The 15,139-nt window shown below is 36.5% G+C and overlaps 1 protein-coding gene across 10 annotated transcripts in view; it reads right to left on the bottom strand.

The window, feature by feature from the left end:
• The window catches only part of DGKH (diacylglycerol kinase eta), a 176,820-nt gene that overhangs the window by 44,742 nt on the left and 116,939 nt on the right, over positions 1–15,139 (bottom strand). For all 10 annotated transcript variants that reach the window (XR_012378791.1, XM_073894495.1, XM_025874825.2 and 7 more), the window contains 2 exons: positions 11,833–11,917; positions 5,138–5,223 (listed from right to left, as the gene is read on the bottom strand). Coding sequence is in view for 9 of the 10 variants with exons in the window: in XM_073894495.1 (XP_073750596.1) it covers positions 5,138–5,223; positions 11,833–11,917 (171 nt within the window). In the remaining variant the exon portion in view is untranslated. The remainder of the gene's footprint in view (positions 1–5,137; positions 5,224–11,832; positions 11,918–15,139) is intronic.

Here is a 15,139-nt window from a genome sequence, read left to right as displayed (position 1 = left end):
TTTCCTAACCTTCAAACTCTTTGTTGGCTTTTTAAATTCACATTTCTCCAGAGGCTCTAGCTTACTATTAGAGATGCATTCATGTGCTTTACTCCAAGTTTTGTCTTCTTTGTTCATGTATACTACTTTTATGGACCTTCTTGAAATATTAAGTCAAGCTTCATGAAATTTTTTCTATGAACTTTACTGAAAGTTTCTCTAAGATGTCCCACCTCTGAGGAGAGGAGACACTGACCGTCCTCCCACTTTATATAACTCTAAAATAGAGGTTTTCCTTGCTATTATTACAACATTTTGTTGATAAAATTTTCTCCTGTGAAATTCATGAAACTGCAAATGCCATAAAATTACCATAGCTACTTTTGCTGGTATTTTACTAAGTCCTAGGAACAGAGCCTGTTTGTCCATCAGCCTAGGAATGAAAGGGGCAACAAAGGTGCCATGATGCTCAGGCAGATGGAGGCTGAAGGAATAGAGTATGATTCTGTGTTAGAGATTACTTGCCATGTAAATTGTGGGAAGGATCAGAAGAAATGGTCTACCTTAGGATCCAATAAGTTTCATATTCCAGAAGACATAAAATATTACACTCTGGAGAAATGAACTAACTTTTTATTATACCAAAATAGTGAATGTAGAATTCTTAAAATTGAAATAAAATGTACACCTAAAAATAGCATGATTTCAAAGTCATACCACCTGGGAACTTGCAAATTGGAGAAAAACAATTTTAAGACGTATTTGCTATGATAACATGGAAAACATTCTTCTACTGATACAGTTTTCTATTTTAATGCATAAAGACATCTGGAAAAGACGTGCAAAAATCAAATAAATGAAAGTGGAATGTGGATTTTCCCACAGGGCTATAAAAAATTTTAATCCCTAATTATATCTTAAATCCATGTTACTCACAATTTTGACAAGATATTTCCAAGCATTTTATTTCTTTAATTTTGTTCTCTTCCTTCCAAGTTGAGCACAAATATGCAGTTGATATTGCACCAAATATTCAGTTGAAGCTAACAAAAGTCCATATTTAGCAAGCTTGATGATTTCCACTATCACTGCAATTATATTGTATTCATGAGATCTATACTTTTTATCACTAGTAGCAGTATCTTCATTTGTCATTCATTTATCTTCATTTTCCATGTATTTTTTAAAAGCGGCAAACACTACACTAAGAAAAATATGGCGATGGTGCCCAAATGGATGCACATATTGGCAGGCAGGGGTCATCCTATAAGAATCTGAAAAATTCATTTTCCATCTGATATAATAATGTTCCAATCAGAAATTAAAGATGATTTACAAGTATCAGTGCATAATCTATAAAAATCCTTAGTTATCTCTGTGCTCTGAGGAAACATTCTAACAACTACGTATCTTACCTCACCTATTCAATGGGGGTGGGGGTTGCCTAAATTATCTCTAAGATAGATACCAAATCTGAAATTCTGCGGTTCTATGACAATAGTTCCAATCTTATTTTTCCTGGCGGATGATCTCATTTTCTAAGTTCTGTCTACCGAACAAATTGCATTTATTTAATAACTTTGCTTTGTATTTTTATTAATAAGTGACACCTGTAATTGCTGACTAATGCTTCTGATTCTCAGAAGGTAACTCATGTTACCATACCAAACTGACAAAATTTCAAAATCAAAGAAATGCTGACATTATGTTGGTTTAACCCATAGTAACTACATTAGTTAACCTACATATTAGCTATGCTAATGGAATATAGCTTTTCCATCAGTATTTTCAGCATTTTAAAAATAGTTAAAACAGCTTAAGCTACTTGGAATTACTATTTATAAAACAAATATAAACATGCACCAAGAGGGTTAAAACATTCTGCCCTAATAGTGTATCATTTAACAAGTAAATGGCATTATCAAAGGAAGGGAATTCTTTGTTATCTAGGTGGTGGTTACAAGAATATGTATGTGAACACGTATATGTGTATTCTTCTTTCTCATCACTAAGTTGTACCCTTATGATTTGGGCACTTTATTGTGTATATATCATGCCTCGATAACAAAAAAAATTTTTTTTAAGCAGGGAGAGCTATTATAGACTTTACAAGTCTTTAAAATATATATAACCCAAATGCAGTATCTGCACCTTGTTTGGATTTTGATTTGAACAACTCAACTGTTAACAAAAACTTTGAGATAATTAGGGAAAATGGAACATGGATTGAGGAATATAGATAGTCTTAGAGAATTGCTACTAATTTTATTAAACTTTTTAATAAGATTACTAGGTATATACACTGAAAGAACAAAATTTGCTTAGAGATACTACAGCAAAAGAAAGTGGGAGTGGATGACAAAATTTTGATAAATAATGAAACCGTGTGATGGGTATGGTGGGAAACCATTATACCAGTCTCTCTACTTTTATGTATGTTTGAAAATGTTAGTAACAAAAATTAAATTTAAAATAATACCATATTACTGGTACAAATTTACTACATTTTGTCCTTTCTTTTCTCTTGAACCTCTTTATGGCAAATCCCCTAAAATTTTAATCTGGGGTTATAAAGACAGGACAGCTGGGCAGACTGGGAGCACAGATGAGTGACAAGAGGGGACCAGGGGTGGAATAGAATCTGTTTCGAGGCAAATGAGCTCGTCAGAGAGAAATCCAAAGCTAAAGCTAATAGTAGAACCTAGACAAAGAGCCAGGCAAAGGTTGGGGCACCTGGGTGGCTCAGCCGTTAGGCGTCTGCCTTCAGCTCAGGTCATGATCCCAGGGTCCTGGGATCGAGCCCCGCGTTGGGCTCCCTGCTCAGCAGGAAGCCTGCTTCTCTCTCTCCCACTCCCCCTGCTTGTGTTCCCTCTTTCACTGTCTCTCTCTGTCAAATAAATAAATAAAATCTTTAAAAAAAAAAAGAGCCAGGCCAAGGTCAAACAAAAAATTTGAATGTAATTGATTAAAACATGAGATGATGATACCATAATTTAATATAGCACTTTGTTTATAAGCTCTATGTTTATTTCAAAAATCAACTTAATTCTCTCAACAGTTCCATGAGGGAGAAAGGACGGGCATGCTTTCCATCCTTACACTTGATAAAACAGACACAGGCCACAAAGCTACCAAATGGTTGAATCTCAGCTAGGACCTCAGATTTACTCCTACTTGGTGCAACATTGTGATTTACTCCAGTGGTTTTCAAGCTGTTTTCCAGAAACACTTCAAAGATTCTGCAAATACTTGATTCAAATTTCATTTAGAAATATAGGATACAATTTTTTACATGCTCAAATAATCATTAGAGATATTAGAGACAAATAATATACTAGCTTCTACTTTAGAATTCACATTTTTTGTGCAAATCTTAGACCATATCTGATGCACTTTCCAGTTATTTCTGTATTTTATTTCAGTTACATGGCAGTAAGGAAATTATAAGATACAGAAATAACTAGAAACTAGAAACATCAAATATAAAATTATAACTGTCATCTATAATTATAGCTTAATTTTTCTCATAAATGACTAATAATTTAATCCTGTCCCACTTATTAATGACAACAAAATAGATTTTTAATCTTTTAAATATTGGAATTCTACATAAGATTTAACAAAAGACAATGTTAAAAGTCAATTATATCTCAATTAAAAATATGTAAAAATGTGTAGAAGGCAGTAATCAAACACATGAAGGCCAATATTAAGGATTCACTAACATCCAAACTATGAAAGGGGCCAGATAAAATATTTACTTAACTGCATCAAAGAATAATTCTTTTATAACTTGTTATACTTTAAAAAAGTTTCCAATTCAGCTTTCCATCTTTTCTAGCAAGATCTTCTAAATGTCCTATAAAAAAAGCATTTGATTCATAGGGCAAGGGTGGCAAATGCAAATGTTTTCCTTGTAGAAGTAACTTGGGAAGTATCTAAGGAATGACTTTGGTATATAAATTTGGCCCAAGATGAGGAAGACAATAGGGAGTGCTGAGGCCTGGGACAAACTGGAGATTTCCATATTTCACCATAAGGCAATACAATTCGTCAGAAAACGCCCAACCGAACAACAGCAACAGAAAACCAGCAGCAGCACTACGCATCAAACACCGTGTCTGCAGCCTACCTCTCTGGGGAACCAGGGTGTGCCCCTGATTTAAGCTCAACTCCTCCTATTGCTCAGCCCTGTTTCCTATTCCTGGGGCTTATGGCATCAAAAGCAATTGTCACTACATTTATACTCTTGTCACAAGCAAATCTGTTTATGATTTATCTTGTCTTCCCTTGATTCTTTGCAAAGTAAGTATATAATATACTAAAGTTGGTGTATTTTGCCCCCACCACTTCCCTAATCCCTCACTCCCTTTCTTTACTTTTTCTTTTTCTCCTCTTTCTGTATAAGAGTAATATTTCCTTGCTAAGCCAGAATCCCAAAGCATACTTTTACCCTTGCTTATCAGTTGACAATGTCAGTGGGTTTCACCCTTTCCTCTAGTTGCCTTTCTAGGTCTCAGGACATCAGTATGGGATGCTTCAAAACTAAATTCTAAATTCCAGGCAGGCAACATTTGGGATAATAAAATCAAGTAGCTCAGGCTCTGTGTACAGAATCAATTTAACTAAAATCTGATAACTTTGAATTAAAATATAATTATGTAATTTAAACATGCTGATAAATGTCATTTGGAAAAATCTCTTCAATATTTTCCCTTTCCTGATGTCAACAGTTCCTAAAGAGTAGTGTTTATGGAAATAATAAATTATAGTGAAATGTGTTTTCATATTATAATAATCATAAATGCTTCTTTATTTTATTTTTTATTTTTTTAATTTTTTATTTAAATTCAATTTAGTTAACATATGAATGCTTCTTTAAATAGGAGCTTAGATTAATTAAATTCTAAACACTTACCAAACCATTCTGATAAAAATGTTTCAGATTAAGCATCCAAAAAAAACCCCTCTAAATATATACTCCACTGCAAATAAGATGCTAAAGTGATTAAAAAAAAATGCAAGTTTAGTATATCTAATTCTGTAAGCTACTTCACAGATTTTTGGGGAGGAAAAAAATCACAAAAAAGTGACATAAGTGGTAGGAACGAGCATTTTCACCATATAACTATTTCATGGCTTCAACTCCATCACTCACTTGGCAGATGATATGACCACTGCATGTTCATCAGAATTGAGGATTTTTGTAAGATGAGCTGCGACGGAGTCCTCATAAATTGTCATCTGAAAACAACAACAACAAAAAACCCTATACTGTATTATTGTTGCTGGCATTTATACCGCTCAGTTATTACTCCTTCTAAAATGGGACCGCTGAGGACACATGTGACACAGGGCAATGAATATAATGACATATACAAAAGTCATCATATGAAATAAATAAAACTTCCTTTCTGTAAAAAGCTTTTCGCTTCTGAAATTCCTTAATCTACAGTCTTTAAAAAAATCCATAAAATTCATTAAATTAAAAAAATGTTGAATAGCTGAATAGATAAAGAACCCCTGCAAGTCGGCACAAAAAAGCACCAGACGACCTAATGAAAAATGAGCAGAAGACTAGAAATTTAAAGAGGAAGATATACCAATGGACTACCACCAATGACAGGTGATCAACTTATCAGCCATCAGGCAAACACAAACTAAAACCACAATGTGGTTCCACCGTATCTGTCAGAAGAGCTACAATGAAAACAGAAGCAGCAACTACGCCTGGGAAGTGCCAAACATTGGTGAGGTTGTGGAGCAACAGAACTCTCATTCGCTGCCACTACCGGTAGGAGAGCAGGAGTTGATACACATACTCCAGAAAACTGCTGGGTGTCTATCAAAGCTGAGCATATGCATATACCATAGGACCCAGCGATCCCATTCCTACATATGTATATACCCCCAAAGAAATGCGATGTGCGTTCACCAAAAGACACGTGCTAGAAAACGTCCACAGCAGCTTTCATTCAATAGTAGCATGGATAGAGGTGCCTGAGTGGCTCAGTTGGTTAAGCGTCTGCCATCAGCTCAGGTCATGATCCTGGGGTTCTGGGATCGATCCCCGCCTTGGGCTCCCCGCTCAGCAAGGGAGCCTTCTTCTCCCTCTCCCTCTGCCTGCCGCTCCCCTTGCTTGTGCTCTCTCTCTCTCTCTCTGTGTCAAATAAATAAATAAAATCTCTAAAAGAAAATAGCAGCATGGATAACAGATTGTAGCCTATCTGTGCAAGGGGGTACTATGGGGCAATGAGAATGCTGTGATTTACAGCTGTGCCACAGGATGGATGAATCTCACAGACGTCATGTTGAATGAAAGGATTCAGAGAAGGGTTGCTTACAAAATGATTCATTTCATAAATACAGAAACAGACAAAAATAATCTATGCTTTTAGAAGCCAAGAGAGTGGTTCTTGGGGTGGGAGGTGGGGTGGTGAATGGAAGGGGTAATCAGGGGGCTCGTGGGGTGCTGGTAATGTTGCCTTGTGATTTGGGTATTGATGACATGGGTTCATTTTGCTTGTGGAAACTTACCAACTGTACATTTGTGATCTGTGCACTTTTTTGTATGTATAATTCAATAAAAAGTTTTTTTAGAATGCTGAATGCACTGTTCTACAACCATGTAAATAAATATCTCTCTCAGAGAAGGAAGGAATCAAAATGCTCAGGGAGTCCTATGCCCCTTTTCTGTGTGACTCAAAATTTAACATTCTGTTGAAAGAATATATCTTCCTAATAAGTAAAAATGTGCACAATATCTAAACAGCCTCAATTCGGAGCCTTCCATCAAATGTCTGCCTCAAATATATACCATGTCCTACAGCTCAAAAATTTCCAGTGTAAACCATCTGCTCTATTCAAGCTGCCTCCTGTGCTCTTCTATCCTACTCAGATGTTCTTTCATTGCTTCTTACCCATTAGCATCAGTTTATTCACACTTAAGTGAAGATCAAATGACCAACCCCCCTCCTTTAAAAGCCTTCCTGACAAGCGTCTTCCCAAAGAGATCTCATTCCCGATTTCCATCCAGTTCCACCAGTGGCTAATCAGTATGTTAGTCTTTTGAATTTCAATCTTACTTTCTTCATAGGCAGAAAGACAAGAGGGGAGGATCCTCAAAGCCTCACACAATATTGTGTTCACTTGCAAATCCATTTCACTCATTTTCTAGTCTAAACATTAAAAGCTACATCTTTATAGTCAAGATCAGAAAAATGAAAATATGCCTTTTTAAAAAGCAATGAAGGGAAATATTTTTCAAAAAGATAGTTTTATTTCTTTTCCCTACAGGACAGATTGTCATAAAGCCTAAGAAGGTAGGGAAAAATATCTTACCTTTTTTTTTTTTAAAGATTTTATTTATTTATTTGACAGAGAGAGACCCAGAGAGAGAGGGAACACAAGCAGGGGGAGTGGGAGAGGGAGAAGTAGGCTTCCCGCGGAGCAGGGAGCCCGATGCGGGGCTGGCTCCCAGGACCCTGGGATCACGACCTCTGAGCCGAAGGCAGACGCTTAACGACTGAGCCACCCAGGCGCCCCAGGGAAAAATATTTTAAACTCTCATTAATTCCATGTGAAGGTACATGTAAAAATTCAAGTTTTTTTCCTTTAAAAATAACCAAAGGCAAAGAATACAACCTCTTCCAGAGGTAAAAGAAATAACCTCTCTGTCCAAAGATAAAATTATTGATGTCATTTATTAACCTATTATGTAGTCACGTAGAGTCAGGAAGTTAAGGTAATAATAATAATTATTTTTATTGTGTATCAGGCACTGTGATTAAGCATTCTGCATGTATTTATCCCATTAATTGTCCTATTTTACAGCCAAGGAGCGTTAGGCTCAGGAGAGTTGAGCGATTTGCCCAAGACCCACAGCTAATGAAGAAAAGACAAACTAGGGGGCCGGGTCTGTGGCTTATCCCACCATACTGCCTCCACCACCCCGCCCACAGAAAGTCTCGGTCTTTGGTTAAAGTATTTGTCAAATATAAATTTTGTCATTTCTCAAGTGTATCATTATAAAAGCCTGGTAGCTGGGATCCCTATCTCTCTCCTCCTCCTTTCAAACCATTCTCCACTTCATGACACAGTGATTTTTTTTCTAAAACAGAAATCAGATCATGACACATCTCTGCTTAACATGTCTGAGGGGATTTCCGCCCCCCCCTTACATTTCAGATAAAGTCAAAACTCCTCAGCTAGCAAGCAAGACCTTCCATAATTCCCAGGATTCTCCATGATCCAAACCCTTCTTCTCTCCCATCACGTCTTTTGATGCTTTTCCCTTGCACGACCTGCTCTAACATGACAGTATTACCTGCAGTGACCCGAATGTACCAAGGTCCTTACTATCAGGTTCTACGCTATGCTCTTTCTCAACTGGCTAATTCTGACTTCTCTTTTTTTGTGCTGAAAACCCAGCTTAGGTACAACCTCTTCTGTAAAGACGTCACTGAACTTGCCAGACAAAGAATCCTCTCTTCTGTGCAACCATTATACCCTGGAGAGAACTTAAACATAACTGATCATTTATTGTCTGTCCCTCCCAATAGAACAGAGATTCTCCAACTTTCTGGCCTCATCGCATCCTTAATGTCTGAATGATTTTGTCACAATACCCCTAGGCCAAAAGGAATACCTAACAGTAGTCAAGTACAAACAACTTAATAAATATTTATGTCCTAACAACTTAAGAGCCCTTTGAAAAAATAATAAATATAATTTAAAAGAAAAAACAGTATCTTATTTCATTCTTAAATAACTAGCTGTGAGCCTGTGAGCACTGTATACATCTTAAGCCTTGAAATCGGATTGGATGATAACAACCTGAATTCTTATTCAACACTAATTTTTGTGTGGTGTTTGCTTTTTATCACAGTGACTACTGAAAACCCAAGCTTCACAAAAATATGATGTCATCAAAAGGAATGTAGTGCAACCTAACGTTTAAGCTGTCCTTTAAGCTAGTAGTCTGTATGGTGTCCAATACATTCGGACAAGCTAGTAGTCTGTATGGTGTACAATACAAGCTGAGTATTACAATTAAATTTTCTTTGAAATTTAAAAATATCTCATGGTAGCCCTTGGGGCTCACCATGATGTCCTGAGACCCCTGCACACAGCTTAGGAACCACTACTCTAAGATGACTGAAGTGGGAGGGCAAGGCCTTTATGTCCACTCCCAGATACCAACAGGCATTTAATATTCTTAAATTTATGAACAAATAAAGTTATAACATCTTAGCATGCTGTAACCAAGCAGCTAGGAAACAGAAAGAACTGGGGTGAGAGAAGCTTTGATAAGAGTAAATTTAACAACAAATTAATAGGAAGAATTTCATTTCCAGAGATTTGAGGCCATTCTCTCCCATTTTCGGGGAGTTGGTGGAGATACAGCAGCTCGCACCTTCTTTTTGATGACCTTACCATTAATAAATAAGCAGCTATTGACTCACTAGGCTGGTGTGATTGGGGTATCATACAAAAGAGACTAAAACTATGACTCTTGCATCAAAAAAGCTTTTAATCCAGTCTGAAAGCAATGGGAATCTGGCTTCCCAGAAATACACAAGGCCAGAGGGCTTCGATGCCAAGATGCCCATAGTTCCAAAAGCGTTTGGTATTTAGAACAAAAATTAACAATAAGAATTTTTTATTAACTGTCCACTTTGTGCCAGTCCCAACACCAGATGACAACACAATGGTGAATGAATAACACATTGCCTGGTCTTGACAGTACAATAGCGCCAAGATAACGGAAGGTGATAATGGAAGGGGGCCATGGAACTCGTGAGGAAGGAGATGGTACTAGGGCTTGGGGGATGAGGGATGGCTTCTTGGAGCAAGTGATATCTGAGGTGAGGACAGGTGTGAACTGAGCATGATGTCACTGGGGGTACACATATTCATTTGCAAAGGGGTAGAGGCGAAAAGAACATGATGGCAAGGGGATTTCAGGTTAAATGTAAGCAATATGTTTTCTAATATTGAGTATTAACAGAACCATTGTTACTGAAGGAAATCATGAAATCCTTGTTTTTGCTATGTTTAAAAAGTACAACAGCAAATAGAATTACTTAATTATGGCCACAAGGATTTCATCAATAAAACTGTCACAATTCTTTAAGCTCTGCAACTCTACGATGCCAGTGGAATGGCAAGTTAATAAGATAATTAGGAAGTGTGACCACATTTGTGCCCTTTTAAGGAAAACTGGAAAAATAATAATTTCACAATCATGCATAAAGGAATTTAAAATAAATACTTAAAAAAATACAAGCTGGGAAACTAGGTTGAGCCTAAGAAGGAAGGTTCAGCTTACTTTTATTACAGTTTTAAAGGCAAAAAAGTCACATGGCAACCAGTCGGAATGATGTAGAACACTCATTTAACTCGTAATCTTAAGGCATGCCATTCCTTTGTTATGAAATATTTTAATAAAAAAAACAAATTAAATTAGGTTTCATTCAAAACCTTTTTATACTAAAAGATTTTTTTTCCATGTAGTTACAACTATTTCTAATATTTAGCAACTATATGTACATAATAAAGGTAAGTTGTTTACCTTTATTACTACATGCTAGGAAATAGACATCTCTAAAGTAAATAGAACAAGAGAATTCCCCCTTTTGTCTTTTTGGGGAGAAAATTAATAACATTTACAAAAATACTATTAAGAGAAAAGACTGGTTTCTATAAGAACAAGTACTATATTTATAGTTGGATAAAATAATACTATAAAAAAGTGCTGCTGAAAATAAAATAGTAAACATATCAATCTTTAACAGTAATTATCTTTGGGTGTCAGGGCTATAGTAAGATCATTTTTTCACATATATTTGTATTTTCCATATTTTTTAGAAGCAGTTTTTGCTACTTTTAGAGCAAAAAAAATGTGTCAAATTACGACTAGCTTCTTTAAGGAATAGCCCTGTTTCTAGTTATCATTCCTTTCCTTAGTTTTGACAAGTTCATAATTTTCTTAATTAAAAACAAAGATTTCAACTGTCAAATAAACAGATGAATTTTCCTACAGGGAAAAATAAGTTATTACAGATCAAACGGTTTGTCAGTCAGAGAATAATCCTTTGAAAATTAGGATCTGTTTCAATTCTCCAGTGCTTGGAGGTTTAATCAGAACACTCAATCTTTAAAAACATCTAAAAACTATAGTTATCACTGGTCTGTAGCAGGGATGGAATGAAGTGAGCTTTCTTCCTCTGTTTTATCTTGATCAATAGACTTCACCTGGAAACTTGTAATGGTGAACCCTCAACGAAGAGGCAAAGTAGGAAGAGAGAAATTATATAATACTCTGCCCACAAGTACTGGTGTGTTTGGAAATTGCTGAGCTAACACCTACTAGTCAGACAGGTGCCGATGGCCCAAGCAGAAGATGAGTAAAAGCTAACAGGCACCTTTCAGCAGCTGGCCTCCCCTGGAGCCCTGTGGGTAAAAGGAAGCAGGCAGATGGAAGAGTCAGGGAGAAGTATCAGGGGTGCAGAAAGGGAACTTGCATGCCTAGTGCTTTACACACTTTCATTACTGTTTACTCCTCCCAACATTGAGACCTTGCTCTACAGATAAAGTAATGGAGGCCCGTGACAGTGAGTGATATGGCCAAGTTCACACTTCCAGGATGGTGGTCGTAGAAGGACTCTAACCTAGATCGTAAGGATTCTTTCTTCTGGGGCAGAGGACTAGAAGTAGTCAATGAGCCCATACCCAAAATAATAAAAAATAAAATTAAGTAAACATGCTACCATATCTTATAAAGTGTTCATATTTGTTCAAGATATTCACCCCTATTTCCAAATGATAAATAGGCAAAGGTTAAAGGCTTACATAAAATTCTTCCGATGTTTCTGGAGGTTCTGGAAGTAGAGAAGCCTTTGGTGGCAATTTGAGTTCATAGGTCATTATGCTCCACCTGAAGGGAGAAAAATCTTTGGTCTAAAATTCCTTTAAAATTTAATAAACTGACTTTGTTCTCACCTCACGTATATACATGTGCACATATATGCATGAACTATGGTTTATTGTATCTAAAACAACCAAATATTGGGAAAGAGATGGAATTTTGGTAATCTCATAAAATGCTGAAGCCAGCCATACTTTATGATGTCCATATCTTACCAATTCTCTGATTAGGGACTTCCAAACTTTTTAAAGGCCATGCCCCATAGTAAGAAATGCACATATATAACAAAACTTTTCCTTCTTTACTAGTGCAATGCATTCTGATTTTTCTATTCTTTTCTGTTTCCCTTCTTAAATAATGTTCACTGCAACTTACTAACTAGATTACACAGGTTACTAATGGATCACAACCCAAAGTTCTAAAACAATGTCCCAGATTAAACAAATGCATAGTGTCATTGAAAGATAAATCATTGTCTGTGTACCAACCAGTCTTGCCGAGTCAGCTTATACATACATGAAATGAAGATTAACTAAATATCCCTTCTTAAATTAAGAAAGTAAGCATGGGGTTGAGGAGAAAATATTAACAGAAATAATTAATTTCTTAATACTTGAAGCAAATTTATTTCAATTAGCTGTAAATATTAATTTCAAACCAAACACTGAATCACTTAGTGTTAAAGAAAAGCAATCAATTCCAGATAAATCCAGTCTTCATCCAAAATAATTTCAAAATTTGGGAAGAATAGTTGGGTAGGGACATTACTGTTGTCAGTAACAGGATGTGAAATCAAGATTTTACAAAGACACAAAGCATAATAAAAGCAGTACCGTAACACATGAATTTTAAGAAAAGCATATCACAGCTGAAGCCAGTGATAGAACCTAGGGGAAAATCCCAAGATTGCCATCAGTATTTAAAAAGAGCCGAGTGTATCATTCAAACTAATAAGTCTTTGCATAAAAATCCAAATTCCCAGAAAATCTCCCCCAAAGACAGAGGTTGTATGTTAGGATGCATAAACGGAATACTTATAGCTACTCTTCAACTCTTGACATGAACATACTATCAAGGAATATATATTTGGGCACAAAAAGCCATTCACCCATTCATCCATGCAACAGACATTTATTGAACATCTCAAAATGACAGACAGCATTCCATGGTCTGGAAACACAAGGCTGATTAAGACTTTCCAAATGAAGTTTATATCCTGGTGCAGAAAACACATAAAATAATTAAACTCTGTAGATATCCAAAGAGGGAAAACCACAATGGGAAACCTGAAAGTCAAGTTCCTTAGCTGGAAAGACTCCTCTGGTCAAAGGACAGTTAAAGAAATGGGAAAGAAATCCACCCAGATATTTTAAGTTTGCGGCACCTTCCATGCTGTACCTCCTCCCTTGATAGAAAATGGCTGGAGCTGAAGAAAGAGGAGAAAGTGGCGGAACAAGTCAAGAAAGGATGCACACTGGGACCAGCTAAGCAGAGTTAGAGGCCAGAAGGTTGGGCCCTCTCTGGCGCATATGTGCATTAAGGAGGACAGGGCGCACCATGTTGAGGAAAGATCTTGAGAACTAGAGTCTGGATTCCAGTTGACGGTGCCAGTTAGTTCTACCACTTACTAGCTATGTGACACTGATAATATGAAAACCTCCTGAGCCGTTTTACCTGTAAGATGGAGATTACAATATTAGTCAGCTTAGGTGTGTAGTGATGATTAAAGGAGATAATACTTCATCAAGTAAAGCAACTAGAAGTACCAGGCAGATGAAAAAATATTCTTCTTCTCATTGTCTCCACAACTTTCCACAAACTCCTCAACTTTCATCTTTGTAAAATAGTCGTAATAATGTTGTTCTTAGCCACATGACAGTGTTGTTTTGAGGATCAAGTCAATTGATAAAAGCAAAAAGCTTCTGTAATTCGAATAATATTAAACAGTGACTTTTTCCACCTGTTCTTTACCAACAGTATTCTTAAATTAGTAAACAAAGCACAGGAACGAAATATTCTTATGTTTCTAATGGTCGTAGGTTCTTGAGCCTCTTTTGATGTTTCTCTTCTTTTGTTGTGTCCAGGTGTGTATCAAAGACTTTCACCACAGGGTCACTGTTTCTCTGCCAGCCGCCTGGAGAAGTTAATTTTTCTAACATACAAAGGAAAGCACACACCCAGGGTGGAGGAAATGTCTAGCAGCATTTCCTGGGATGCAGCGAGAATGGTGTTTAAATTTGCAGGAAAAAGCCATTTAAAACACCTTGTGTGGTTCGGTAAGCACAGAATTGGGAAATCACCTCCAGGTTCTTTTAAAGACTGCAGACCGAATCCACTTTATGTACCCAAACTATGGGGGTATCCCTCTCACGAATAGTTTTGGATAACCATAGACAAATGCCCTACAGCCCAGCTCTTTTTAAATATCCTGTCAGCAAAAGAACCAACCATTGCATAACCTTATGACGGGCAAGGTTACAATTAATTAGGTTATAGTTCATTTTAGAGTAATTACATTTTAGATTGGTAGCTCCCTGATGAGATTTTGTTATTTTCGGGAACAGTTCCACAGATGGCTAATCCTATCAAAGTTGTTTTGATTCATGCTAGCTTAAGTTTATAACGATATTTTGACATTTGTCTTCTACTTATGGTGGGGAGGGGTGGTTACTACTTACTGAGTCCTGTTGTTCCTAAATAACCCCCAATCCTACCCACCTTCTCTGTAACACTTAGGGTACACACACTGTGATTTTTTTTTTTTTTTTATACACGGGGCATTTAGAGAGAAAGAAGTTGAGATGTGATCAAGGATACCATAAACACAGTAATAATTCCTTGAGATGGCGTTCTTAATATTTCCCAGTCACTGGGAAAGGATTATCTTTTTTAGTATTTAGTTCTTTGTTGGTTCAATTCATTCTTAATATGCATAATTAAGAAGAGATATTCTAACAAATCTCAAGTTTATATGCCTTCCTTAGCTTTAATGAAGCCACAAGACGATGGGGCCATACCCATTATAGCCATCGAAAGCCCCCACACAAAATGAACTGCTTAAGCTTTCTGACCTGAACAACAATGAAAAGTAATTGCTCTACCAGCATAGCATTCTATTTTTAAAATAGTGGGTTCATCAGACTACTTTTCTCAGTTTTTGTTACAATTCATTCATTCACCCCAAAAATATATTTACTGAGTGTCTCCCCTATGCTGGGCTCTGTCTAGACC

This window comes from Callorhinus ursinus, unplaced genomic scaffold, assembly GCF_003265705.2.
Source record: "Callorhinus ursinus isolate GAN/ISIS: 27379988/994484 unplaced genomic scaffold, GSC_fseal_2.0 scaffold7, whole genome shotgun sequence".
NCBI lineage: Eukaryota > Metazoa > Chordata > Mammalia > Carnivora > Otariidae > Callorhinus > Callorhinus ursinus.
Note: the sequence above shows the minus strand (reverse complement) of the source record. Positions and strands in the feature narration are given on the sequence as shown.